The sequence below is a fragment of the Ascidia mentula genome, chromosome 6 (genome assembly GCF_947561715.1).
Source record: "Ascidia mentula chromosome 6, kaAscMent1.1, whole genome shotgun sequence".
Taxonomy (NCBI): Eukaryota; Metazoa; Chordata; class Ascidiacea; order Phlebobranchia; family Ascidiidae; genus Ascidia; species Ascidia mentula.
In genome coordinates, this window is record NC_138571.1 from 9,512,027 (window position 1) to 9,539,537 (window position 27,511).

Below are 27,511 nucleotides of genomic sequence, written 5' to 3' on the forward strand. Positions count from 1 at the left end.
TTTAAGCTTGGTTTAGACTATCCAAAGAAATTCACGAAAACGGTTTCAAAATATTAAATATAACAAGCTGTTTAACGAATTATCTCGAGCAGGGTTTGAAAAAGAAGTGCGGTCAATTGTGGTGGAACAAGTGGATGACTTCACATTTAAGGAACTGCCACGTTTGAAAAGTCAACAAAAGATTGTATACATAAACTCATGAAGCTTTTTTAAATATTTTAGTCGTTTGTCAAGGTTGTTTAAACTTGGTTCTTTGTATTTTTTAAGTCCAACAACATATTTAAGTATAGTTTTTAGATTAACAATTTGTTCGGACTCATATACCAGCAGTACCCATCACCTTACAAGTTAGATTTAGAACAAAAGTTTTGCTGGAACCAATTAAGCGGTTGGTTGGTCATCCGTAAGACTACGTTCGGTGAATAAGGAAGTAAATGAAGGTGTGAACCAGCAAGTCGAGAGTAACTTATCATTCGTGTAGCAACATTTCGGCCGACGTTAAAAATATTTTTTGGATTTCCAGCTTATATGCAACAGCTTAAAAGTGTAGTATTTGTGACTTACAACCTGGGAAGAGGTTAGTTCCATAACAGTTGGGTCATTTAAATTCTCTGTTTGCATGTGCAAACTTTATTACATTTGACTTTTATTAGTTCAACCGAAACAACTACAGACTTTGCGAAATGTTGTAGAAAAGACTGAGTAGAAGCGTAACATAACAAAGCATATTTTGATGTGACTATTGTATAGTTCACTAGCAATGGATTTAAGAAATTTGGCTGCAAAATTGAAGTCTCATTGCATACATGTAGGTTGGAACAAGCACAAGGAAACGAATGTGCAAGAATCAGCAAAAGTAATTCATAAAATTGGAAGATATTTTCGGTCTAAGGCCGCAAATGAAAAAGGAGTACAGCAAAAGTTTTCATTGATTAGAAGTGCCGCCTTGTTCAACGCAGCGATTGTAAGGAAACCCGAAAATGTGGTGGAAATAGAAAAAGATCTGCGTAAACTTTGCTTTGATTTGATACAACTTGCTCGTGCCGAAAATCAAGATGCAGATTTAGTTGCTATAGCAAAGTCAAAACAAAAAAGAGTTTATGAAATGAGAGAAACTGCAAAGAAACAGATGGATTTGGCGATGAATTTTTTACAAACTGGCCAGAACCAAAATTTTTCAATAAAGATAAATCAAACTAATCAGAGCATATTTGAACAGTACAAGTTGATAATGGCAGAAACGATGGAAGAATGTGTACAAATTAAAGGTCCACCTCCTTGCAAATATGCATTGGTTGGAATGGGATCACTAGCAAGAAAAGAAATAACTCCTTACTCTGACTTTGAACACATCTACGTTTTAGAAGATAGAGTTAAATCAAGGAAGGATTATGAGGATATACTCGATTACTTTCGATGGGTGACAGTTATGTTTCAATTTGTTCTCATCAACATGGGCGAAACGATTATACCAAGCATGTCAATTCCTTATATAAACGACCAGGAAACCGAAGATTGGTTTTACGACGATTTTACTCCTAAAGGAATATGTTTTGATGGCATGGTGCCATACGCACGTAAATTTCCACTAGGATCATTGGGAACTCCAAGAAAACCTGAGAAGATAGAATTAATCAAACCGGTTTCTGAAATGGTTCGGTATTTGGAGTCTGACGAAGATTTAAAAAACGGTTATCATCTTGCTGACATGCTTACAGCTACGTGTTTTGTGTTTGGTAGCAAACTTGTGTATGATGGTTTTAAAACGAAAGTTGAGATAGCCATGTCAAAACCCGACACACATAAGCAATCTGTACAGCTTTTTAAAGAAGATTTAGATCGTTTAAATGTCATCCGAAGCACTTGTAAACTATTGGGACCTCGTCAGTTTAACATCAAGAAAACTTTTTATCGAAGTGTGACTGTGTTCGTTGGGGCGATTGGTCGAAAGATTGGAAAACCTAACTCTTCTTCTTATGAAGTTATTCAAAACTTAAAAGGAAATAAGTTGATTTTGGATGAACTGGGGTTTGCTGTTGTACTTGTTTGTGCTTTAAGGCTGCATCTGTATTGTCAAGCAAACCGACAAAAGGACAAAGAAAGTTACAAACGTTTGGTTGATATAGTCGGTAAAATAAATATCGGAAGATTTTTACAGGCTCTGGAAGTGTTGGAAAAACATACGGCAAACATTTATAACATAAAAAGAAACTATCCCATCACGTCTTTAGGTATATTAATAGGAAGTTTAAATTCGACTTCTGAAATGGTGAAACATCCTTTTGCCATGATATTAGGAAGAAACAAGACTTCTTTGGATCTACCAAGATTTGTTGAATGTTCAACGATGAAGTATAAATCAGAAGATTACTCAAAAATAAACGCTTCATGCAACATAACAATTATTGAAAGAGGCCAATATTTATATGCTTTCAGCTTGCTTGGAGGGCCAGAAGAATTTCAAGGAAATTTGTGGGAAACTGAGCTTGTTTTAAGGATAGCCCTGCAATTTGCTGCTATAGGGTATTTCACTTGTGCGAAACGGTATCTTAACCTTCTCCCTGATTTAAATATTCTTGAAAAGCGAGGTTTGCTTGAACGTTTGTCAAAGACTTATAAGGTTATAGCACTCGGTTTAATCGAACGGGGGCAATTTAAAGAGGGTGCTCAGTATTTTCAAAAAGAAATTCGTGTAAGAAAAAGATTTCAGAAAAAAAAGTCACCTGAAATTGAGGATTGTTACAATTGCTTGGCCCATTGTCATCATGAGATGAATAAACATAAAGAAGCATTACCGTGTTTCAAAAAGTCTTTTCAGTTAAGTAAATGCTCGAGTCAACTTTGCGAACACTACCAGAACAGTAAACGTTTTGTCGAAAATTCAAGTTTTCAGATCGAAAGACGTTGGGTACCATTTCAATTTGTTCACATTCAAAATATATTTATCAGGATTTTCATTCTCCTTTCCGTTAGTGTATTCATATCCCTTAGTTCCCCTTGTTTTTTTGTCACAATGCTTACTTTCTTAACCATTCTATATGCGCCTTGTGTTGGTATTGGATACAAAATTATGTACGAGTTGGATGATATAGGAAGTTTTTTCCAATACATTGGCAGCATCCTATGTGTCTTTTACATTGAATTTCCGTTTCTTTATTGTCCTTTTTGCCTTGTTTCGCTTCTTTTTGAACTTTGTAGTTATCCTTACTTTAGCGCATTCGCAATTTGTGTGTTTTACTTGCACACGTACATTTGGTTAGTCCGCAATATTTATTGCATAATGTTAGACCCAAACCTTTTTCCTCCGCGTTATTTAGCGTGGATATTTTACTCTAATGTTTTCAACTATTGTGGCGCAATGTGGTGTGTTGGCATTATTGCACATTTAGCATCGCTTTTTCTAAGATATGCAGGCACCTACTTTATTTTATATTTATCAGTTATAATCGATAGCATTACTTAATAAGTCATATCATAATTTTTCTACACAGCGCATTGCTTTCTGGAAGTAAAAGTAACTTTGATCTGCAATTTCATTGTGCGCAGTTTCGTGCTGGCTGTAGTGCATTTCTCCTACAAAATTGTGTTTTAATTGTTCGCCCTTTCATTCCGCCATTATTGATTTGAGTAAAACCGAGAATTTGAATCCCAATCCCCAAAACGTGGTCCATTGTGCAGTTAATGAAGGTAGCGTTTTCTAACTGGAGTAACTATAACGCCCACTCCGGTGATCTCCAGTACCATGAGTTCAATTGGCAGAAGACCGGCAAAGCGACCAAAATATCCGATCCTTGTCAGCTAAATCAGGCTATGCCTGTTATTGAGGTTTAAATCTCTGCAGGGGTGTATTGGATCAAATAGGCTTTGAAGCTTAACCAATATTCAGACTAATATTACATCCTCAACCTGTTACAACAGTTCAGTGATCAGGCTTAGGGGAAAAAAACGAGGGCATTTTTTTACTTGTGAGACGCCTATACATTTATCGGCGTGGTCGTTACCAACGCAGGTTCTGTGCTGCTCATAGACTGTGTGTCCCTGTATTATTGCAAGAAGTTGAGATAATTTCAATAGTCCGAATAGCTTTTGCTGTATAATTTCTGCACTTTATTCAGTTTCAAACTTATATGAGAAGTATGTACGTAACAGTGTGTTATTTATCATACACCTACGTGGTCCTCCGCTTTTAGGCAGGACAGTCCAGCATTTTGTACCACAAAACTTGTCAGATATTTCTCATCGTTGGAGCCGCCCCCGCCTTAAACATCATAGAAAAGTACACGGCCTTTAATTATTCCATAATTCACATTTCAGTAGGATTTTTCTTTATATAATCTGGTGGCCGATAAACTCATGTTTGATCAAATAAACAATAGGTGTCATACATGACATCACGTGTATACACAAGATGGCCTACTTACTGTGATGACGTCACCTAATATTTAATCGTTTCATTGTGAAAATGGCACTTCTGTGAAGGGAAGAATACTGTAGGCCTATTTTTTAATAATTGCAGGTCGTATTTCGCTCGTTTATGCTTAAAACGAAAACAAATATACCAAAGTACGGGACAAATGGAAAAAAGGACGACGTTTCTGCTTTGCAACTGATGATGAGTTTTTAGCGAAATTAGCAAAAAATAAATATGTTTTGTTTGTAGTGTGAGCGATGTCTTTAACGAAATAGAGAACTGCTGTATTGTTTGTACTTCTCGTTCAGCGGGACTTTAATACAAAAGTTGCACACCGCTTACGTAACCATGCTGCCTGCGTCACGTGGCTATGACGGGTGACGACATAAACGATGATGAAACCAATTGAAACCATGACATCAGTAGAAGTTGCCTTTCATAACAAATGGGCAGCAGGGAAACACATAGTATTCACATAGTGAATATTAACATCGTTTTGATTTTTGCTAGTTCAGAGCGGTTGTTTGTCCTACAGACGAAACCACTGAACCGTATGTTATGACGTAACAAAAGAGCCGGCGTCGTTGTGATTACGCAATCGAAGCAACGACCTTGCTGGGTCGTTCGGCCTTTCGGCGTAGTACGGCATGTCACGTAGTAAGTGTGAGCACAGCTGTGTTGGAGGTGATGATAAGGCACTAAATTTAGTGAAAATAGCGACTTGTTTTGTGATTAACGGTTAGTTTATAAGACGTACGCTTCGAAAATGTCTGGAGAGACAACTTTTGTAAACAAGCGGTGTTAGTTCGTTGGATAAATTCGTAATAAACTTATTCACTTTGTTATCTTCTGTTTGGTCATTGTTTCGTCATTACTTCTATTATGCGTCATAGTTGTGGTTGATGTATTTGTAGTTTAGGAATGATCTTTTAAACGTTACCTGTAACATTTTTTTCAGATTTTAAGCATTTTGTAGCTTGGTTTGTTTGGTTAGTTTTACATAAAAATCGAAAATGGGCAAAGGTGGTGATGTTGAGAAGGGAAAGAAGATATTCCAACAAAAGTGCGCACAGTGTCATACCTACAACGCTACGGGTGGCCACAAAACTGGTAAAATAGGCATTTTACTCATGCAAGGGTGGTTTGAAAAGTTGCACTTTCACTTGATTTCCTTTATTATTTCAGGCCCAAACCTTCATGGACTTATCGGCCGACAAACTGGACAAGCTGCAGGTTTTGAATACACAGATGCTAACAAATCTAAAGGTAAAAGTTATTACAAGCCGGGTAATTTGTAGAAGCAATATAGGCCTATAGATGTAATTGTGTTTGACCAATCAGGGTTTTAGGGCAAAAATATGTTTACTTTTGTTGTTTACATATATATATATATGTTTTTAGATATTTAGGTTGAAAAAATGCCAACCTGTTTTAATCATTTGAAACCCAACGTATGTAGTTTAAGGTATTTTATTGGGTAACAGAGTCGCACGTCTCATTGTGCAAACATGCCAGACTTTGTGGTAATGCCAAGGTTGGATCAAGGTCACTATTCTTTTCATTACAAAACAAACCTGTATGGTTGTTTTAGAAAAATTACTTGACATTCCATTTGTGCTAGGATTATTATATTTAATGCCTGTCTTGTAGCTGATTAAAATACAAGGTCGTCTGTATTATTGATTGAAACATCTGTTAAGCTACCTACTGCCCCATTTTACAATCTGTTACTTTGTAAATTTAATTACCCTTTCTGTTCTGGCTGTGGATTGTATGTAACTGTTTGTTGCATCTTGTCACAGTCCATTTGAACTTGGCAAGAAATATTGTTGTTAAATTTTGTAATGTTTTGCATAGGAATTACCTGGGGACCAGACACATTGGAGATTTACCTTACCAACCCAAAGAAATACATACCTGGTAAGCTAAAACTACCAATGAAATGTATCCCAAAACTCTTATCTTTAAACATAGGAATATGCTCATTATGAATATTTAAGCCTAAAGCATATATATTGGGGTAAAATTTAAACACAAATGATTTTCTTTAGGTACAAAGATGATTTTTGCTGGAATCAAGAAGAAGAATGAGCGCGCTGACCTCATTGCTTTCCTGCAAAAAGCCACATCAGAATAAACCAGTTTTTAAATCATATTTATTTGTCTCTTTAGCCAATTTTTGTTATCTCAACTGTAAGAGTTTCGTTAAGTATCATTTACCGTATAAAGCCTCATGTGAACATTATAACAGGCATATTCATAAAAAAATTCTCTGAACGTTTGAATCTGTAACGAATAAGCACAAGTGTTACTTGTGTTTCAGTAATAGAGATGGTATATCAGCAGTTTGTATTGTTTTAGTATGCGAGTGCTTTTTTAAAATTTGTCAGTCTAATAAAATTTACTGTTGAAGTTGATTTATTTGTACAATTGATCACAAGAAAAACAACAGCATGTGAATTATTTTTGTAAACCCTGACCCAAGGTCAACATATTCCACCAACACAGGCTACGTTGGTGGATCATTATTGGAATGATGTCATTTCCTGTGATACACTTTGTCACTAGAAGTCATACCTACTACTAAAAACGTATAAGTATTTACCTAGTGTAGTTCAAATGTTGGATAAGATTGCCATTAGGGGTATTTTAACAAACATTTCAAGTCTGAACAACCCAATTACTGAATTTGTTTTTATTCATAGATATTTTGGCCCAGACATAAGATTGTTGGTCTTGTATGGTTTGCCGGATGTTGGTATACAGTAGGACCTTGTTAACCCCAAACATTCCGACCCAGAGACACATTACTCTCCTAACATTCTCATTTATGTTAGTCTGAATGCACTGCAAAAGCGACATCACGAACATTGTTTATAATGCAGCTAACTTTTTCCCCTGTACGCCAAAAATAGTAGGTTCATAAACACATGGAACAAATGCAAGTTGTCTTAGCTAAGTTTTTCCAAAAATCTTTGAAAATAAATTGTTAAACTTGTGTCAGTTGTTTATTAATGCATTCTTAAACTGTTCGAACAAAAATTCGTTCAAAACAAATTGCGTAAAACTTTCAACAGTGCTTGGTATTTGACTCAAAAATGATGTAAAATCTGTGATTAAACTTTCATCAGAATGTAAATTTTTTGCAAGATGGAAAAATCCAATCCATGATTTGCTCGAAATTGAGTCCACATTCTGCAACAAGAGAAAATGTGATGAATATACAAGTCAGGCTGTGCAGGTCTTTGTTCTGTCTTTTGCATGTCAGAGCCAGTGCATAATCGTCTATTTAAAACAGAAAGCCTGGTGGCTTTCAATCAGTTTCTATCAAATTTACACAAATAAGACAAAAATTGAGAATGCTAATAGTCAAAATTTATTTTTATGTTTCTAATAAAAGGTTACACACTGCACTGACTATCTGTTACTCGAGATTGCTGAAACATTCTGCAACAATTGCTTACTATTACACTGCCTTTATATGCATTAAGCAACAATTCTCATGCACAACTGTGTATCATCAAAGTAAATATTCTGAGCCATGTGGTTGTAAAGTTATCATGCGTTCTTGACTGTTTTGTCATGAGGACTTTATTGAATGCTTCAACTAAAATAATTATATGCAACACATCTGTTTAAAACTATGCGCTCAAGTAATTTTAGATAAGTAATGAAAATTTACAGTCGAATTGTGCATGGACAACCCTTTGAATAATACATTCTTACCTTGAGTTTCTTTCGAAGCATTTCGATCAAAATTAGTTTAAGTTTTTCGCTCTCATTCCATAACTGAACAAAACACTTAACAAGATGTTGACAAATTATCTCATGACGCTCGAGTACAAAAACTTTATTTTTTTGGTCATCAGTATCGCCTGCAAGAGAAAGGTTACAATTTCTGAATTTATTTTTCAACAATTTGGTTTTGCTTCCGTAAACTGAAGTAAAAATAATGAAGAAACAGTGTTGAGTTAAAGGTGATGTATTATTTTAGGATACGGAATTTCAGACTTACCTAAAACTAGTTTAAGAAGAAACTCTAGGAGAGAAATCTTTTCCATGTTGGTCATTGGTTGTTTCACATCATTTTGAAACCTCAACATCAAAATATCAACAACGTAGCAAACACTTGAGGCAGAGTAGTGTATGTTTAGACATATGCGGAGAAGTACATCCATGGATATTTCAGAAAGTTCTTCAAGGTGAGTAACAACACTTTCAATTAACTGCGTCTGAAACAAACCAGTGTCATGAATTAATACAAAATTTAGTTCAATGGTTTTGTACAACAACTGTCATTTCAGAATGTAAGCGTATTTTTTTTTCAGTTTATACACATTAATATTCACTGCCCATTTTATTTCTAAATTGCCTGTTTGTCAAATGTTTCATTGTGTGTTTTGTTGATTTGCCCAACAAGCCTAAAAGAAATACATACCTGGAAAGTTATTAGTACAAATTAGAAGTCTCTAAAACTTTACATTGAAATGAAACCATAGACATATACTCATATTCGAGTCCATATTGCTAACCCTTTTTTATTTTGAAAGTTACTGTGTGTCATTGCTTTCTTAACATGAACAGTGCTAATATATGGTGATGTCATTTCAAAAAGTTTGCCGGATTAACAAACAACAAAACACCATAGTGTTGGACTGCGTTACTCAATCACTGTGATGCAGTTTAACTTAATAGAAATAAATCGTATTAAATTATTGAAACCTGTAATTCGCAGCAAACAAGGCATGAATTTGTACAAAATATTGAAGAAGAATGATGTTGCAAAGTTTCCAGTAACTGGGTTGTATTTTTACGAAGACTTTCCATAAAGATTTGATTCCTGCGACTTGATGCCAGTCTCATAAACAGAAGAACTGCTTTAAGATTATTGAAGGTTGAAGAATCTAAAAGTTAGGTTTAATAAAACAAACATTTTAAATCTTGGACTTTTGTTTGTAAATTTTAAAAATTTTTCCTTTTTTTTTGTTTGGAAATTATACCTGTTTTTTTTGTAAAATTCTACCTATATAATGTTCTACAAATAGAGCAATAATATACAGCAAGAATTTAAAATGTAAAAAAGTCAAATCAAAACTCTAACCATGAATTTTGCAAACACTTCGTCCATATTTTACAACTTCCTTCATCATAATATTTAGTTGACTTGGCAAGTTGGACAGAATGTCATCAAACTTAAACCTTCAAAAAAAGGTTACAAAAATGTCACCTCATAAAGAAGTCTATTAAAAGCGATCAAACATATACACAATATAGCTGCACAAACAAATCACCCTTTGATGCAAATTATAAAGTAAAATTTTGCAAAACTTACAACTGATTTTTGGAGCTCAGTTGATAAAGATCACAAAAAAAGTTGACAAGTTTTGTTTTCAAACTATTTCTTGCTTGAAGAGATTTGTAGAAAGCAGTAAGAGCTTGAAAAACTTCTGGCAAATTACCTGAAATTAGCAAAGTTTTGCATATACTAACAGTAGCACTTTTGTCAACATTGAATTACCAAACAGTCTAATAGGCAACAAAGATGTATAGAATTTGTCATTGACTAGGCTGTATTTTTTTTACAATATAAACTTTGATGCTACACAATAATATCATACCTTTGGCAGAAATACATCCCAGATCTTTCACATAATCAAGGATTTTTTGCAGCAGTTCAGAATTAAGCAATGTCGGGGGATGAACAGCAAGATTCAAAGTTTTTGACACAAACTTTGAAGTCTTTGCAATAATTGCTTCATTTTCTTCATAACCATTTTGTTTATGTGGTATTTTGAAAAGCGCTAATGCAAAGTTACAAATGGTGAGATTGATTGACAGCAAGTCACCTGTCTGCAAAAAAGGTGTAAAATTGTTGAAATAAGTCATTTTGAAACAGCTATACCAATAGAATATTATGAACCTTACATGAAAATCTTTTTTCTTCCTTTTTTTGGCTGGCATGTCGTCAATACGAATTTCCTCGAAAGGAAAATTGCTGAAAATATGTTTCTTGAAAGCAGGCATGTATGTTTGTCTTATCCATAGTGTCTGTAAAACATAACATCAAATTATTTTGTTGTTATGTTAGTAACTTACAATGTCCACATCAATTAAGCAGAAGCAATTGGCTGAAAATGACTCATATACATACAACTGAGCTTGTATTTTGCTTTATTTGCAAATCTACATTTGTGTAGGTATCAGAAAGTTTGGCACTCTGACATAAATACAATTCTACTTTTATAGCTAAAAAAACAAGGTTATTTAGTCAAACATGTGCACACACCTTTGAACAAACAAATATTGCTTTACTTGAGCACATAACCAACCAGCAAATAGTTAAGTACCAATCTATCAGGAAGGTCATAACAACCCTAAGTACATAATTCTATTTCAACAAACATTGTTTTTTTAATGTATATTTTTCACCCTATACATCTGTGTTATGTCATCAGTAGCATCATACACAAAAGAACTAATAGAATAATACTCTAAAATACAGCTTATTTACAACACTGTTATATACCATTTTATTGTTTTCATGGTCAGTTGAACAGATTTGATGAAGTATTGTCACAACACAATTCATCAACACTTTAACTTGTTTGTCCTCGCTACCCTTCCATGCTGTCCCTTCCACCCAAACCTCTACCCAGCATTGCACCAAAAGTGGAACGACAGATTTCATCAGATCCTCAATTGTGGATGAAGTTGTGGTTGTTGCCATAGGAACATCAAGATTTCTGCAGCAACATGTTGTAATTTGGGAGATATTGAGCTAGTAGTATATCTCTACTGCAGTTTATCACCTAACTGCATCCATGTTACAAGGAGCACAGGGTAATTTTTCAATTAATGAGAGCATCAATTGCATGTTTTAATGGATAAATATTACTATTAATTAATTTTATTGCTGCCTTAATAAAAAAAATTAATGATTGACCTCAACAATAGACCAAGAGTATTTTGCTTTGACATCAACAAACTTCCCACATTGCCTGAATCCCATCTTGTGGAAGGAATTTCACTTTTCTTTTGAATAACTTCAGGATTTCGGGTTTTAAGGGCAATGTCCAACATCTTTTGGAGTCTTAACAAAACTCTAATTCTCCAGGTTAAAGATGATTCTTTTTTCGATAAGTTCATTGAAAGACTACGACGTCCCTTAGTACCTTGCTTTACTGATATTAAATCAATAAAATTTTCAATTATTCTGCATGAATCTTGAGGGCCTATCAATGTAGGAAAATGATCCAAACACAAATCGACCACCTGCAAAAATATTGAAACATGATAATAACTAGACGAATTGTTTCTGAAAGAAAAATTAACCAGATAGTCCAAACCCATAACATATATAGATAACAAATAGTTAGTTTAGACATTCCATTCACATTTAAATATTTTGTGTTCGGTTTGATAAATATCGATGTGTTGTACTAAATACATAGCTTTACAAAAAATAAACAACCAAAAAGACATTAATTGCTTTAATGCAGAATAATATCACTTCCTTCAAAGGAAAAACCTTCTGGAAAACCCATAAAAACATGTTATTAGTGATTACCTGGAGTGAATCTTTCTGCACATTATGATCAATATGCGAAATTGCACAGAACAAGTGTGAGAGAACAAGATGAAAATGGGGTTTCATTTGTGTTGCTGACATTGAAGTAAACATTGATCCCAGGACAGCAAGACATTGTTTTCTAAAAAAATAATTTCCTTCTCCTAAAAACTACTAAATTTACAAATGCAACAGAACCAAAATTTAGTATATGTGTGTAATTACTAGGTATATGTCAAGGGAATGTAAACCTGAATAGATTATCAGCACAATTTTCATATTCATGCGAGCTTGAAGTGTGATGCTTGTGTGATTCAACTGCTTAGTTTTTGCTCAGAAACGAATTTACAATCAACAAAACAACTTAAGTTTTGTGTTGTTTGACATTACAATTGATCCATCTAAACTTGTTTTATTACATATTGTCTTTTCCACTAGCAAAATCACTAGCGGACATTGTTTGTTTTTATTGGCAGACTTGGCTGCTGGCTTCCAGGAGTTTATCACACTGCCTGTAATAATTTTGTTGTTTGACAGAAAAACAGTTGTAGCTCATAGCTACAAGTATGATACAGCCTGGCCAAACCATTGGTGGCGTCACACTTTGGCACATCCCCAGTCATTACTGTATGTCTTGGTATTAATGTTTTTAAAAATTTATGTGCACTCAAAGCAAGTATTTCGATTTGTTACACATAAATATTCCGACACATCAGTTTTCATTTCTGTGATTTTCAAAAGTTGAAATTAATCGGAATTGCTCTTCTGGCACTTAAGTTTACTATGTCTTTCAGCAAAAATAGCAATATAAAAGTTGAAATTTTTACCTCACAGTGGAGTCCTGATCAACAATTAACTTCAAGATGCGTTCAAATATTCTTGAGTGTTCCAACTTGTTCGGTTCAATTGCTACAATTTCCTTCATTCCGCTTAAAGACTGAAGTCGAACAGTTGGACTTGGGTGGTTCACTTCCATCAAAAGATCATTCCAACCTTTTTTTCGATGAGTTAATACTTCATCCTACAATAAATTACCTGGTCATAGAAAATGTGGGGGCTTGATTTTGAAATGTGAAATAATCTCAAATTTTGCTTTCACTGTGCTGTGCCACCAGGCATATTGTTTTTATGCCAAAGTCTAGAAATCTGGTTTAGTTTGTTTGGCCTCAAAGAAAAAACTTAGAAAGAAAAAAAGCTGTGGGCCAAAGTTTTGCTGCAATTGGCCAAATGTACCAGCATTGCCAAGATTGAAAAAACAAGCCACACAACACAATGCTATACTATGGCAACAGCATGCTTTAGTGTTTCAACAGCTGCATATTCATATTCAATTTTAATGGTTCTTCTATTACACACAGCATTTCAAATAGTAAATAAATTTTATTTGCAAAAACTTCTTACTTGTGATTGTTTCAGTTGCTCTGGTATGTAGATGGATTGTGATTTAAATGTAACGTTGGTGACATTATCAGCTTTTGGTTTTTGTTTTCCAACCTTCAGTTTCACTTTGTTGAAGTCTTTCTTTTTTGCTTTGGTTTTTTTACTGGTCTTCCCCATAGTTAGCAGAAATAACTATAACCTGAAAGATAAGTAATTGAATGTATGTCAGAAGCGAAGAAAATTGCTGGTACATGCAAAGCGTATAATCAGTATGATGTTTTCACCAGTGAACTTGAATATTTACACCACATGTTCAAGGTTCCCAACCTTTTCTCCCCAACTTTGGAGATCAAATTTACCTCGATGTTTTATTATAATAATTTTGCAAAATAGTTTTGAAATACATACCCGAACAAAATTGTATCTAACTCGAAAACACTGCAGCGAAGCAAAGAAATAATGTAACAAAACATCACCATTCAAAAACAACACAGTGTACAGTGAAAAGTTTGCCGATTTCTTGCTTGAAAAACCTCCCCCAGAAAAAGTCACATTTACCTCCGGTTGGGAACCGTTGATTTAGACATTAATTAAAGATAAATCACAATTGTTTACAATTTTACACATGTGGTGGGTACAAGTCACGTGTTAACCTTGTTGCTACGCATGAAAAGTCACATAGAAAAAAATATTTTTAACACTAATCTGTATGTTACGCTTTATGGCCGATTTTTATAATCATTGGCTAATTTTGTGGAATATGCCTTTGTACACGTGGTAACCGCATCCTTTTAAATTGAAGGGTGACATGGGTCGGTGGAATCTTCAAATGTATTGTTTGCTTTGGAACAGCTGATGTTCTGCGTTGCGAGACAAAGCGAGCGACCTGCTGACAGCGCATGAAGTCGAGGCATTTCCTTCATGTCATTGGCATGACGTTGTAAGCTAGTTCCCGTCTTTTAGACGTTTAGGCAGAAAGCAAATCAAGATATTAACCAATAAACAAGGTGTAACAACTGTGTGGTGGTAAGAGTGCAGTTACTCAAAGGTTTATGTTTGTTGACTGTAGCAAGTTATTTTACATGATTTAAATCGAATTGATTAGGTTGAATATCTCTAGAGAGTAGTGCAAAGAGAATTCAAATTTACCTGCATTTGTTCATAATTGTTTTTAATGTGATTTTAATTCAAAATACAACACAACAAAAACATAGCATATGACTGTATGTATTGTTAAAATTGTCTTTTTAAGATATACTCAGAATCGTACCAAACAAAGCCAGGTTTTATGTGAGTGCTCTAGACAATGGGCAAACAATTAGATTTAATAAAGCCAAAATCAATAAATGTATCAACGCCTATGATATGAGACAGTAGTAGGTCAATGGTGTATTTACAGCAGTATCCTAAAACAGTCTGCGACGACTTTATATTTTGGATTGTTACACTATCCTCGTCGTAAGCCAACATAAGAAAAATGATTGATTAAACGATATCAAAGGCAAACGAAACATGTTTGCTTTTGTCGTAGATCTAATATCGTGGTAATAGCAGACAAATATTTTGGCCATGTCCGTTGCGAATTTACCTTCCCTTCACCTACAAGAAGACATCTCTACGCCGAAAAAGGGTTCTAACAGCCCGTGCAAAGTTAACGCCACTTTCATTCCTGTAAAGATTTTGTTTTTCACGTTTTTCGCAGGTAAGCAATGATAGTTTTGGTTCAGTGTTATTCAAAATCAAAGCATCCAGCCACTACTAAACCCTTTGTTATACAGGACAATGCAGTCTTCTTTATCGATCGGTTTTCTCAAAGCACCTTGGGTTGTCTACCACTCAAAATGGTCTGGTGTGGGCTGTTGATCGGAGCTTGGGCATTGTTTTTCCACCAATTCTCGGAGCAATTTCAGACAAGACGCGAAAACCGAAAGCAGTAATTCAAGGGGTTTTTATGATAACGATGATCCTCTTTGCAACAATGTACTTCATTCCAATTGAGAGATCAGGTAACTTCCTAATAGATTACGAAACGCAATCAATACAAATAACAAAAAATTATTTCAAAAAATCTCAAAATTTGTTCAGATTCGGTTTCACGCAATTGCTCCAGACAGACTCATTAATTTACTTTGACCATTGGCTTGCTTAATCCAAGCTTGCGAAACAATGCATCAGTGCAACGCGTGTATGTGGATCTTGTTTTTTAAAATGCAACGAAGAAGGCATTGAGTTTAAAAAAGTTATTTTTGTGTTATCCATTGCGATACTTTATGTTAAAACAAGAATAAAAATATATTTGTAGCTGTGAGCTTTGTAAGCACGTAAAATTTTTTCAAACAATTATGCTGAAATATCACCTAAGCATCTAAGTTACAATCTCATATATTTGTCGCTAGGTGGAGTAACAACAGACTGCTTTAATGCAACTTGTTATCAAAACCACCCAAACGCATCACAATGTCTAATCCAAAACAGTTCATCTTTGAATCAATGCAATCCCAAGCGTTTTTCAACCGAAACATTCAACAAAACAAACTACTTGACCTACTCGTGCATTTGCTTCACAACCAACGACCAGTCAGAAGACGAGTACGGTGTCACGTTCTGGGCTGTCTTGGTCTTAAGTGTTCTGACCTCAATTGCGGTATTTGGGGTAAACGGCCTTATTGATATTTTTATATTAAACAAGTTTACTGCCAAGAACGGGCACCATTTTGGAACTAACCGCTTGTGGGGAGCCCTTGGATTCGGTACCGGTGCGTTGCTAATAGGATTCTGTAAAGGTAAGTCTAAAGTTTTTAAGCTTTGAGACAGTTTTTTATCTTTAATTATCAATGGGTTTCGGCGGAATTAGGATATATAGTCGCAAAAAACCAACATCATGAATTCAAATCACTGTATTCGTCGCAAAAAAGTGTTTATTGAAACCTTAGTGTTTTCTTTCAGACAAACTGACTGGTCTTGGTCTTGAAGGAAATGTTCCGTATATTCCTTTTGCTTTTGGACCACTTTTGTTTTGGAGTCTCCTTCAGGTGGCGCTATGGTTTATCGATTCGACGCAGGCAGAAAAAAGTCCCCCTGCTAGATTTGGAGATTTGAAGGTACAAAAGCAATAAAACAGGAAATTTGGGGCGTTAACTAACCTATATTATTTGTCCATGATCAAATTTGTTGCTTCCAATTTATAAATTACAAACGTGACCAGAAAAACGCTTTGCTTTTTGACGAAAAATATCGCACCGTTGACCGAAGCTTGTGCTGTAATAATTCATCCTAATGATTCAGCAATAGATTTGAGTTACACAGAAACAAGCGTTTGTTTTTGAAAAGTTTCCATCCCAAGTGATTTTGATCCTTAATGTGGAATAACTTCCTTTAAGGTTTGATCTTTAGTTTCTCACACCCGCGTCCACGTGGAAACTGATTAGTTTTCACTTTGTTCTGGTAATCTCGTTGCACATTTACTTGTTGTTACGTAGGTATTAGCAATAAGCTTTTTCTTGATGTTACGTTGTTTATTTTACTCCTGTATTTCTGCACAATGACTAACGAATATTTTTGAAAATGAAAGTCAAAGCTAAAATGCTGTTAATGCTATAAAATGTGTTCGAAACGTTTACTGATGATTAACAGCATTTTAGCTTTGGCTTTTATTTTCAAAGTTATCAACTTCAAATATTTTGCACCCAAGAATAACGAATATTTTTTCACTTTGGGGGCTAACCGTTTATGTCACAAAATAAGTGTACTAAAAACACTTCTAACAAAACACAAATTATAACTAAAGCCGTCTTGCGGTTGCAGATAATCTTTTCGGATGTCCGCATGGTGGCGTTCGTTTTCTACATGATCGTTCTGGGATACGTCATCTCTGTGGGAGAAAGTTACATGTTTTGGTATGCAGAAGAAAAATTTGACGCCGCGGGAACGATGATGGGCCTTTCAGTGGCCCTTGCTTCTGGCTTTGACGTCATAATGTACCTATTGTCAGGAAGAATTATCAGGAAATTTGGACCTAATTTGGTGTTTTCGACTGGAGTGTTTCTATTGGGGGTGGGTTGAAAACGCTGATAAGTTAACCCCCTATTTGTCATGCAAAAAAGTAATTTTTTTTCCTCGCCATATGAGCAGTACTGAAATTTGTCCAAACTTAAAGTGGCAGACGATTAGCGGCAGGATGATGTTTATTTTAAAAACTTATTCCATTTGAATAAGAAACTGACTATGTGTGATAGGCAAAATTTATATTTCTGTTTTTAAAATAAACATCATACTGATGATAGTTTGATTTTGTTACCAGAAGAAAAACGTTACAATATACAACTTTCCTCTTTCATAAACTTTTCGAGAATATAAACACATGCCTTTTTTTAAAAAAAGCTTTATTCGAAAATTAGATCAAGCAAATAATATTTAGAATAGAAATTAAATTAATTATTTTTATGCTTTCCAGCTTCGACTGTTATGTTACACTGCTGCAACGCAAGCCTGGCACCTAGTGTTGGCGGAGGGGCTTCGGGGAATAGCCTGGGCCATCACGTGGATATCTTGCTGCAATTATATCGCAGATACAGCACCACCTGAACTAAGAGCTACAACCATGGGTGCTGTTAACGCCATTTTGTGGGGCGTGGGTGAGTTTGAGTTGTTACTCGTTTTACCTAAAACTATAACACAATTAAATTTGCCAAACCGTAAAACTTGGGTCAGCCGACACAGTCACGGCAGTCAGTCTTAACCATTCAATGGTATGGTCACACAGTCGTGTTTGAAACCTTTGCTTAATGTGTTCAGTATCTTAGCTTTTGTCTGAGAGTTTGGAAAAATTTTAGTATCTAAATTAAATGATATTTTAGACATAATAACAAGACTGGCGAATTTAAATACAAAACGTACATGCGTATTTCACTATTTAAATGAAACTTTTTTCTACACATGGTATTTTTTGTGTTTTCTTCGTAGGCTATGGATCAGGAAGCATGCTTGGGGGTTTGATGTATCAACGATTGGGCGCCGACAACATGTTCCGTCTGTCCTTCGCATTTTCCACCATAACAACTTTTCTATATCTTATCTTCTACTTCTGCTACGAGAGACCAAGAAAGAGAGCAGTGCCTTCCACTGGTGATCAAAATGAGAAGGAAATTCTCAAGAAAACGGACCAAAATCATAACTGTATGTATCAGATATTCAAAAACAATAGTTGGTTTTGTAATTGTGTTTTTTTTTTGTTAAAGTTAGTGGCGTGTACTGGCGATACGCATTTGCCAATTTTGTTGTTTTTCTGCAACCATAAGAAAAGTTTGTTTATTGTTCACAAACTGTTTTCCCGGCAATCTTTCAGGCTTAAAATGTAGTTTCTTCAAGAAAAAAAAAATGTATATATATAAAAATTTTAAAAGTTCTAACAACCTTAATTTTTATTTAATAGGTGAGAGCGTAATTCCTCCAAATGACAACAGTGAAGAAATCATCTGAATTTTCTTCAAAATACTTCAAGTTCACACTAATTGTCAACAACATGTCTGGTGGTACCACTTGTTGCGTAGCACTGTTTTTCAGACATTTTGTAGGTTTTGTGTGTTCGGTAATGCGTTAATCCTCGTATTGACTTGTTGATAGACGACTGACTCTACATTTCTTTCAAACGATTAGTTTTGGTTAGTTTGCTTGAGAGGGATGTTGTGTTTCTTAAATATGATGTTTCAAAACTATTGAAATTTGTGGATTTAGTGTTTTTCTATGTAATGCTCACTGTCAACTATGTATATAATGAGACAATTTGATTTTTTAATGTAGTTTTGATTCTGGCGACAAAATAAAATTTTTGCTCCTCAAAAGATCAATCACAAGCTTTTTCATATCGCCACCAATCACAAAACCTCATAATGAGTCACAAGAAGTAAACGAACAGAAATTCGAACAACGACAAGAGCAAAAAATTAAATTCGTGGCATGAACAAAACAACTGAACAAAAAATTTAGTGCGAAAAAAAGTTTAGTTTGGACGTATTTTTGGTCGAACAAAGACAAAATGTTAGTTGCGGCATGTAATTCGCTCCTCCTTTGTTATTGCGCAATATTCATTGTCCGATAATTTAATATTAGTCACAAAGGATAACTGAACACAACCATAACAAACAACAATTCCGAAAACGGAAATGGCAAAATGTTAGCCTAAGATTGCTCCGAGACGCTTTTCCGACATCAATAAGTAGAAATGAGAGGGGCGAACATCGCTTCGTTTATTTTGCGTCCACTGCTGTATCTTGAGATGTAATTACTGCTAAACGACTTAATTCATAATTTGCGTAGATGTTTTGGAAGACAATGAATTGGTTTAGATAAGAGCTATACTTACCAAAACGCGTTTAGCGCAGCCCTAAATCATTTTGCGGGAAAACTTTTACGTTTAGGAAAAACAGAAACTGTCGAAGAATGTAAGTACCAGCAACCACCTAAAACAAAAATATAAGCTTATGCGAAGAAACATTTCTGGAATTAACGGCAACTACAGCGCCTGGCAGTAACTTGTTTGCGTTTTTACTGCAGCGAATATGTTTTAATCGCATGGAAACTGACAGCAGCCGGACACTAAGGCTTGTGTGATTTGGTTTTTGTTTGTGCGTACAACAAGTTAGGAAAATTTTGTAAATTTTGAAATCTTTTGCAGAACTTTCTAAAGAAACCTTGAGAATTAAGAGAACAGGTTCATAGTTTGATTTAGATTCTTTTGTGTCATATGCTGCGGTTTTCCCCACTAACGAGATAGTAAACGTGCACATGAATACAATGTAACTGCCAGACGCGTTAGTTGCGGTTAATTCCAGACGTTTTTCATCGCCCAAACGTAAATTTCGTTTTTGGTGTTTATGTTATTCGACAATTTCTGCTATACCTAAACAAAAAAATGTTTCCCACAAAATGATTTACCGCAGCGCTACACGCGTTTTATTGAAGAACTCCTACCTAAACCAATGCATCGTCAGTCAATATTAACCTGAAGCATTGTAACGTCAGACCCATTGTTAACGCGAAGTTTAAACCGTGAACATGCGTTTGAATGACTGTGCAGCAAAGAAGTTTCTCTTCTTATCACACCAGAGAAAAAGGCACTTACGCGATAGAATAAATATTTTACTTTAAGTGCCGCCTTACTCCCCGCTGCTTGTTATTTAAGGTCTGCCCTTGTCCTCAACGTTTGTTTATGTTATCAAGCTTGGGTGTTGCAAAAAATCAGTTATTCATCTTTCGAAAGGAAAATAAAAGTGTGTGGAGTCAATGAAAGCAAGTCAATGAGTATTTAACTTGGCATTTTTTTGCCTAAACAATTTAGTTTGTAGCCATAGTGGGCTTATTTTAGTCATTTAAACTAAGACAATTAACAAAGGACAGGCAAATAACATTATCTTTATTCTCGCCGACCAATGTTTTGTTCACGGAAAAAGTAGGGATATGCAAATACAAAAAATATTTGAATCCGGACAGAACTATTTATGACGTCATAATTTTACATATTGGTTATAAAAATCACACGTTTGTATTTTCGCTGTAGTGACATAATTCTATTGTAGTGAAATGAATCAAGCGCCAAATTTGCTAAGAGTTTGTTTTGTGCAATCCTATTTTTGTGTACAAACCGTTATAATGACGACACATGATTCCAGGCGCTGTGGTTTAAATTTTAGTGCATTAATGAACAAATTGCTGTTTAAATTCGATATATTTCTACCTATTTCTACCTACCCGAACATTCTGATTCAATCCCGCGTACCCCCTGAAATAAATAGGTTGCATTCTTTGTCTATTTTACATTATATTTTTTATGTCACCGAAATCCAATTCTGCTCTTTTATATATTGCAAAACACCCGACATTCTCCCAGATAAAGTTAACAATTCTTTTAAACCTTTTATTTTGAAAGTTTGAGTGTAGTTTATGGAATAAAGTGTAGCAAATAGTCACACATTTGCCAATGAACTAAGATAAACCGATCAAAACTTCATAGGTTAATCAAGAAAATAACCAAGGTAAAGTGATCCAAATCTGCAGTTCGAAATAGAGCATATTTCCAAATAGGTTCGTGGAAATTAACCTGACACGAAAGAGAAATGAACCAAAGTTATAAGTTTCTCGGACTGTATCGAAGTGCTTGCAACAAACAAGTAAGTAAGCTATATCCTTTGCTTTATTGTCACACGTTTTCTGATTTATTACATTTCGTGTGCACCCGTGTTATTACAACAGTGATTCTTGCACAGCTTTATTAAAGTAAACTAGGTTTGTCACCAAGCACTACATTTTTGGCCTGACGCTGATATCTCTGACCTTTATTCACACGTAGAATCCCCAATTGTTTTCAACAAAGGGAACTTTGCGTGCTTTAATTGCGTCCTGGAATCAGTATGCGATAAACAAAAACAAAGTGTATCCAATATTTGCACGATGTTCGCGGAGAAAATAAACAAGCCAACACTTTGTCGTTTCGAGGTTATGCTTTAAAGAACAATGCGATCCATGCGCATGAATTTAACAATATTATCTTGTCACCAATGCGGTAAATTTTTCGCGTGTACGCAGTTAAACCTGGCTACAGATATTAAAATAAAAGTGTTTAAGTTTACCTGTCCACAATAACCAGCCATTCAAACCGACAACAAAACGGTATATCTATATTGTGGCAATCAGAAGCATTTAAAATGCCTTTAATTATCTCCTCAAAGTGTTTTTTCATAAAAGGACCTTTAAAATTATTGGATTTTTAAAAGTCTGAAACAAATTTTCACATATTTAATGTGAGGTACGCGCAAGAAATTGATAACTTATGCATTTACCTTGAAGAGATAAATCTTGTGCAGGTTTTGTGTGACGTAGGAAAAGCAAGTAGTTTATCACCTAATGTGAGAAGACAGCATGTTGAAACAGTGCAAGGAAAGGTAAGTGACCTTGTGTATGAGTCAAGGTCAAAGTTAAAAAGACTAATGGCGTCAAAGTTTAGAATATAAATTAATATCTGCTTCGCTGTTTGAGTGAAAATGTACAGCACGAAATCATTTCTATATTCTATGTCTTTGTACATGCTTATCCGTTCATTATATGCCATTTATCATGATAAGTTTGATCGGAAACCAACATCTCCTGTTTCTTCTCACAATGAATGGGATTTGTTGGATGAGGTGATCGTTGGGCGTCCGGACAACGCATGTGTTCCCGAATTTACTCCGGAGGTCAAGGTAAATCCGTTAGGTACACACGCTCCCCTCCTTTGCACGCAAGGTGGTAACTTGACCACCTTGCGTGCGAAGTAAGGGAGCGTGTAATCCGTTAGATACACACGCTCCCCTCCTTTGCACGCAAGGTGGTAACTTGACAAGCTATAGGAATATTTATGGCACGCCAAGTGATTGGAGAGTTCATGCTCAAGTGCTGGGTCACGATGAAAGGTTAAAACATGCCTAAATCTTCGGGAATTGTATGAATATATCAATTAAATTTCATATATTCATATAACAATGTGGTCGTGGACGAAATAAAAAGTAAAAAAGGGTCTTCATAGTTTGGTTTGCGCATGTGTAGGTTGGCACGCGAAGTCAAGAAAAGATTGACATGACGAGCAAATCGGGCTAGCTAGAACATGGCAACACTGCTAGTTTGCAAATGAGATACTACATTTTCTTATTGTTGCTTGTAGGCTAACACCAACCACAATTACTGGGAGTTCTACCGCCAACATGGGGGAAGCCCCTTTCCGAAGGAGCACGTACGCAAGGCGACAGAACAAATTGACGAAATGTGCAACATTTTACGTCACGAAGGAGTTACCGTGAGGCGTCCTGAGCTGGTGGATTGGAGCAAACCTTACGAAACCCCAGACTTTAAATCTATAGGTAGCTGTTGCCTGTAAATATATTGCGGCAAACTTTGAAGTCAAATTTTGTAATATCGCCCGACAACAAAACCTTTTAGGCATTGATGTATTTTCTATCAGTAGCAAATTGACAAAAAATGCGCGTTATGCCTTTCATCTACAACAAAATAGCAAACTAGAATAGCAAATTATTAAATGGTTATAAGTTCGTCAGGGGAAGTTTGTCGGGTAAATAAAAGTCCTGTGACCCAGTTTTGTGGAGCAAACAGCGGTGACATGTCAAACAAACCTATGTTAATACACATTACATTATCCCTTGGACAAAGAACATGTTAGCATTGTTGTGCAATCAAATCAATGCCCCATGCAAGCGTGGCTGCTTCTTACGCAATAATTTACTTTTTGTTATGATTTGGGTATTTTTCGGATAATGTTCACATTATAACTTGCTTCATTAAATCAAATTCCATGCGATTCATGAAATGTAAATATATGCAGGTGTACTTTCATTGTTTTAGGGCTGTACGCTGCAATGCCCAGAGATATCTTGATTGTGATTGGTGAAGAGATAATAGAAGCACCAATGGCGTGGCGTTCCAGGTTTTTTGAATACCGCGCCTATCGACCTCTATTGAAGGAATATTTCAAAGGGGGTGCAAAGTGGACTGCCGCCCCCAAGCCACTAATGTCCGATGAGCTCTACGACCACGTACGAACCTGTTTGTTAAAGTAATATTTTGTAACGAAAATGTTAAAATCAGGTCTTTCGTAACAACTAAAATTGTGAAAAAGTAGGCAGATGCATTAAGGTTTGTGTTGCAACAAAAAAAGTAGGGGAAAATTTTTCACTGAAGAAAACTTTTGTTTCCGTGTTCCGTAAATTACAATTCTGAGCCTGTCTATACTTGCTTTAGTCAAAAAAGAACCCCTAGAAGTTCAGAAATGGCAAGTAAACAAGCTTCTGCCTAAAACTTGATAGTTCGTATACCTATTTCCCGTAGAACCTATTTTGTGAGTGGCTGATATGTAAAATGTAGTTGGTTGGTTATAGATGGAGCCAAAAATAACAGTCTTAAAACCAGTATATGACATTTGTTAAAATACGAGCTGCATGTCGATGGTTTGTTCCAGAACTACCCGATGTCGAATGTTGAAGATCGACACGAACTAGCGAAGATGGGAAAATTCGTTACGACGGAATTTGAACCTTGTTTCGATGCAGCTGATTTCATGAGATGTGGGAAAGACATATTTGCTCAACAGAGTCAAGTAAGAAAAAAACGAACATTACTTGACCTTCCTAACAACATGTGCGTCAACTCAACAACCTCCAGCATAAGAACGGAGGAGTGCAGGTTATGATGTAGCAAACTTTATTATGAACTGTGGAATTTCGGCACATTTGTGATTGCCGTAATTCGCCAATCGATGCAACTTACATTACCTAATATGTTGTTTGGGCATATTTCAATATTTTTTGTTAACACATCCGGCAAAATGCAACAAAACCTAAACCATACACCTTGGGTTAACGCCAGAACAAACGAAGCGATCCCAGCAAGGTTAAAACCTCTGCCCGTTAATTTACGGAGAAAATTGTTGGCGCCACGACTCAAACAAATACACATTCGCAAATTTGCGACAGAGCAAAGTTCAACCTTGGAATCGACCTTTAAAGTGTGGCAAACTATTTCAAAGGTTGTCGTTCCTAAATACAAACTAAAAGAGTCTTTGAAATTCTTCTGCTATCTGTGGTTCGTGACGTTATCAACACAAATCGTGTGAAGTGTTATCTCGCTCCATGTTTTGTTGCATCGTTGTGGAGTTGGGAGTCAGATGCCACTTTGCCTGGAAAAACTTAGTGATTTTAGCTCTCTCAAATCATACAAACTAAAATTACCGTTATATAATTATATTGAAATTATACCACAATTAACTATATCATTCTTTAACATGTTAAATGTTAGTGTGTAGCGCAAAGATAGAAGTTTTACATAGGGTTGATAATCCTTCCATTAAAACGACTGCCACGTGTTTGATCATCGCATGGTCACGTAGGCTTATCATTTAATGAACTTTGCCTCTCCAATTGCTGCGGATTTGTTGAGAAAGGTGATGGTATGACGCCTAACCTAACATTCTTGCGTAAACCTGTTTGCAAACTTAACCGCAACCATGTATCAAACCACCCCGGATTGTATAGGGCCTACACGGTTACTGTTTGCATGCTTGGTGTGCTGTTGACACATGACAGCTTTTTTATGCGCTGGTGATCTCAACTTCTTTGCGAGTGTAGAAATAAGGGGGCTGTTTAAGTCATGATGTTCAGGTAAAAATGATTCATTCTCGAAACTATTTGGGGGCACTGCAAAAAAATCGAACTTTTCATGTTGGTTTATCTGTATTTTTCCGTTTGCGGAAACTGATGATGCCAATGTCGGCGAAATATATTTTTCATTTGTTTGCAATCAACTAGCTGACTTCATTCCTAAATATATTGTTTTAAACAATTTTACTTTTCCTGTTTTTAATAAGGTTTTCAATTAGGAACTGGAAAGTGGTCCAATATGATCCAAAATGTAACCCTCTTTGTACTTATAACCACCCGTGTGTTCCTCAAGGTTACAAACATTTTCGGTATTCAATGGATGGCTCGCCACCTCGGCCCGAAATACAACGTTCATCTCCTGCAGTTTAAAGATCCCAACCCAATGCACATCGATGCGACGTTCAACGCTATTGGCCCAGGTGTGGTGTTGGTGAACCCAGATCGTCCCTGTTTGCAGGTCTGCTTATTACAAAGACGGTCGCACATCCACATGCCTAAAAAAACTTTCTCTTAATTTGTAATTATCTGCATGCACATAAATATCTGGTTTATTGTTTTGATAAAGTGGATTTATATATAAGCGGTTCATCCGAATGGAATGCAAAAATGTATTGACAATAATTTAATAAGTTTTTTGAACATTTTTGCGATTTTCATACCTCGGTGCATTTTGACTTCTCAGAGTGACATGTTCAAAAAAGCCGGATGGAAACTAATACAAGCACCTACTCCAGTCATACCAGACGGTAACTAAATTGCGTCCTAGCGCCTTTATTGCGTCACAATATCTAAACGGTTTCCCTTAGAACATCCACTCTGGATGTCATCGCGTTGGCTCAGCATGAATGTCCTCATGTTGGATGAGGGAAGAGTTATGGTTTGCAAGCACGAAATTCCGACAATCAAAATGTTCGAAAAGCTCGGTGGGTTGTGACTGTCAAAAATAGCCAATGTTTTCGTCATTGTGTAACGCAATTATATAGTTAACAGCACCAGTGGGTGCAATTCATAATATTCAAGTAATATGTACATTTATGACGTCATCAAAATGTTCAGATCCAGATTTAGCCGAATATTGGGTGCATTCCTATTTTAACAGGGGTAGCTGCAACACATAGTGCAATGTTTAAAACTCCTCCAAAATGTACATAAAATTTATTAAACATGTTTTTCAAAGGCATAACGACCATCCCGGTAGATATTCGTTTCGCTAATTCACTTGGTGGCGGATTCCACTGCTGGACGACTGACGTCAGACGCAGGGGGAACTTGGAATCTTACTTTTGAGTGAAAAGTGTTTACTAGAGACAGTGTATTTATTTCGATTTTTTTGCTTTATTTGCTTTGCTAATAAAATTGCAGCTTAGTTACATTTACCTATGTCAGTTAATTTGGAGTGAATTTTGACCGCTGTGAATGTTCCAATGCGGCGTCAACCATTTTACTTTCAGTTGTTTTGAAACGTTTTAAAGGTTTTCACTAGTACAGGTCCCTTTGGTCAAAAATCACTTTGAAAAATCACAAAACAGCATTGGGCAGTTGACTGTGACGTCATACGCGCAGCAACGAACACTGGCGGATTCTTATACAAGTGATTGCGATGTTACATTTATGTTCAGAAAAGGTTATTTGAAAACGATTTTTACCTTCAGTTTTCATTCAAATGCAGCGAGGTTTAATTTCGATGTTAAATTTTTGAGTGGGTCATTGTTGATGTTAAATTAAAACAGGGAGATCCTATAGTTGACAAAAAAACGCCAGTTAACTAAACTATGAACGGGGGTAACTTGGTCGATTTAACGACGAGGTGTTTTCACGCGTATGATGTAACAATTAATACTTTTCCGAAGACATATATTAGTTTCACACATGTGGGGACAAGAAAGGCTGAAGTAAGGGTTAAACAGCCGCCATTGAGTGACAAAAAGGCCTTTCAATGACAAATTTAAACCCCCA

At 35.7% G+C, this 27,511-nt stretch overlaps 5 protein-coding genes across 5 annotated transcripts; 4 read left to right on the plus strand and 1 right to left on the minus strand.

Moving 5' to 3' along the window:
* Window positions 1-470: 470 nt before the first annotated feature.
* LOC145906046 (uncharacterized) lies at window positions 471-3,640 on the plus strand. Its single transcript, XM_082993423.1, has one exon. It carries the CDS (start codon window positions 761-763, stop codon window positions 3,461-3,463), a length of 2,703 nt encoding a protein of 900 aa, XP_082849549.1. The 5' UTR covers window positions 471-760; the 3' UTR covers window positions 3,464-3,640.
* Window positions 3,641-5,348: 1,708 nt separating this feature from the next.
* Window positions 5,349-6,828, plus strand: LOC145905557 (cytochrome c, somatic-like). The gene is made up of 4 exons (XM_082992791.1): window positions 5,349-5,521; window positions 5,597-5,677; window positions 6,269-6,331; window positions 6,463-6,828. The coding sequence occupies exons 1-4, from the start codon at window positions 5,425-5,427 to the stop codon at window positions 6,546-6,548; spliced, it is 327 nt and encodes a 108-aa protein (XP_082848917.1). The 5' UTR covers window positions 5,349-5,424; the 3' UTR covers window positions 6,549-6,828.
* A 583-nt stretch (window positions 6,829-7,411) lies between these two features.
* LOC145907134 (testis-expressed protein 10 homolog) lies at window positions 7,412-13,959 on the minus strand. Its single transcript, XM_082994568.1, has 14 exons — window positions 13,767-13,959; window positions 13,380-13,557; window positions 12,806-12,999; window positions 11,979-12,120; window positions 11,355-11,683; window positions 10,938-11,154; window positions 10,337-10,459; window positions 10,030-10,261; window positions 9,744-9,870; window positions 9,513-9,610; window positions 9,134-9,315; window positions 8,427-8,643; window positions 8,138-8,286; window positions 7,412-7,606 (listed from the first exon to the last, which is right to left on the minus strand). Exons 2-14 carry the CDS (start codon window positions 13,533-13,535, stop codon window positions 7,412-7,414), a joined length of 2,361 nt encoding a protein of 786 aa, XP_082850694.1. The 5' UTR covers window positions 13,536-13,557; window positions 13,767-13,959.
* A 946-nt stretch (window positions 13,960-14,905) lies between these two features.
* On the plus strand, window positions 14,906-19,108 carry LOC145906572 (major facilitator superfamily domain-containing protein 6-like). Its single transcript, XM_082994006.1, has 8 exons — window positions 14,906-15,060; window positions 15,137-15,364; window positions 15,755-16,141; window positions 16,305-16,459; window positions 17,163-17,411; window positions 17,812-17,992; window positions 18,321-18,533; window positions 18,790-19,108. The coding sequence occupies exons 1-8, from the start codon at window positions 14,928-14,930 to the stop codon at window positions 18,834-18,836; spliced, it is 1,593 nt and encodes a 530-aa protein (XP_082850132.1). The 5' UTR covers window positions 14,906-14,927; the 3' UTR covers window positions 18,837-19,108.
* Window positions 19,109-21,469: 2,361 nt separating this feature from the next.
* LOC145907135 (glycine amidinotransferase, mitochondrial-like) lies at window positions 21,470-26,842 on the plus strand. Its single transcript, XM_082994569.1, has 10 exons — window positions 21,470-21,523; window positions 22,217-22,294; window positions 22,475-22,591; window positions 23,050-23,245; window positions 23,745-23,935; window positions 24,358-24,495; window positions 25,848-26,012; window positions 26,238-26,301; window positions 26,362-26,478; window positions 26,733-26,842. Exons 1-10 carry the CDS (start codon window positions 21,470-21,472, stop codon window positions 26,840-26,842), a joined length of 1,230 nt encoding a protein of 409 aa, XP_082850695.1.
* Window positions 26,843-27,511: the final 669 nt, after the last annotated feature.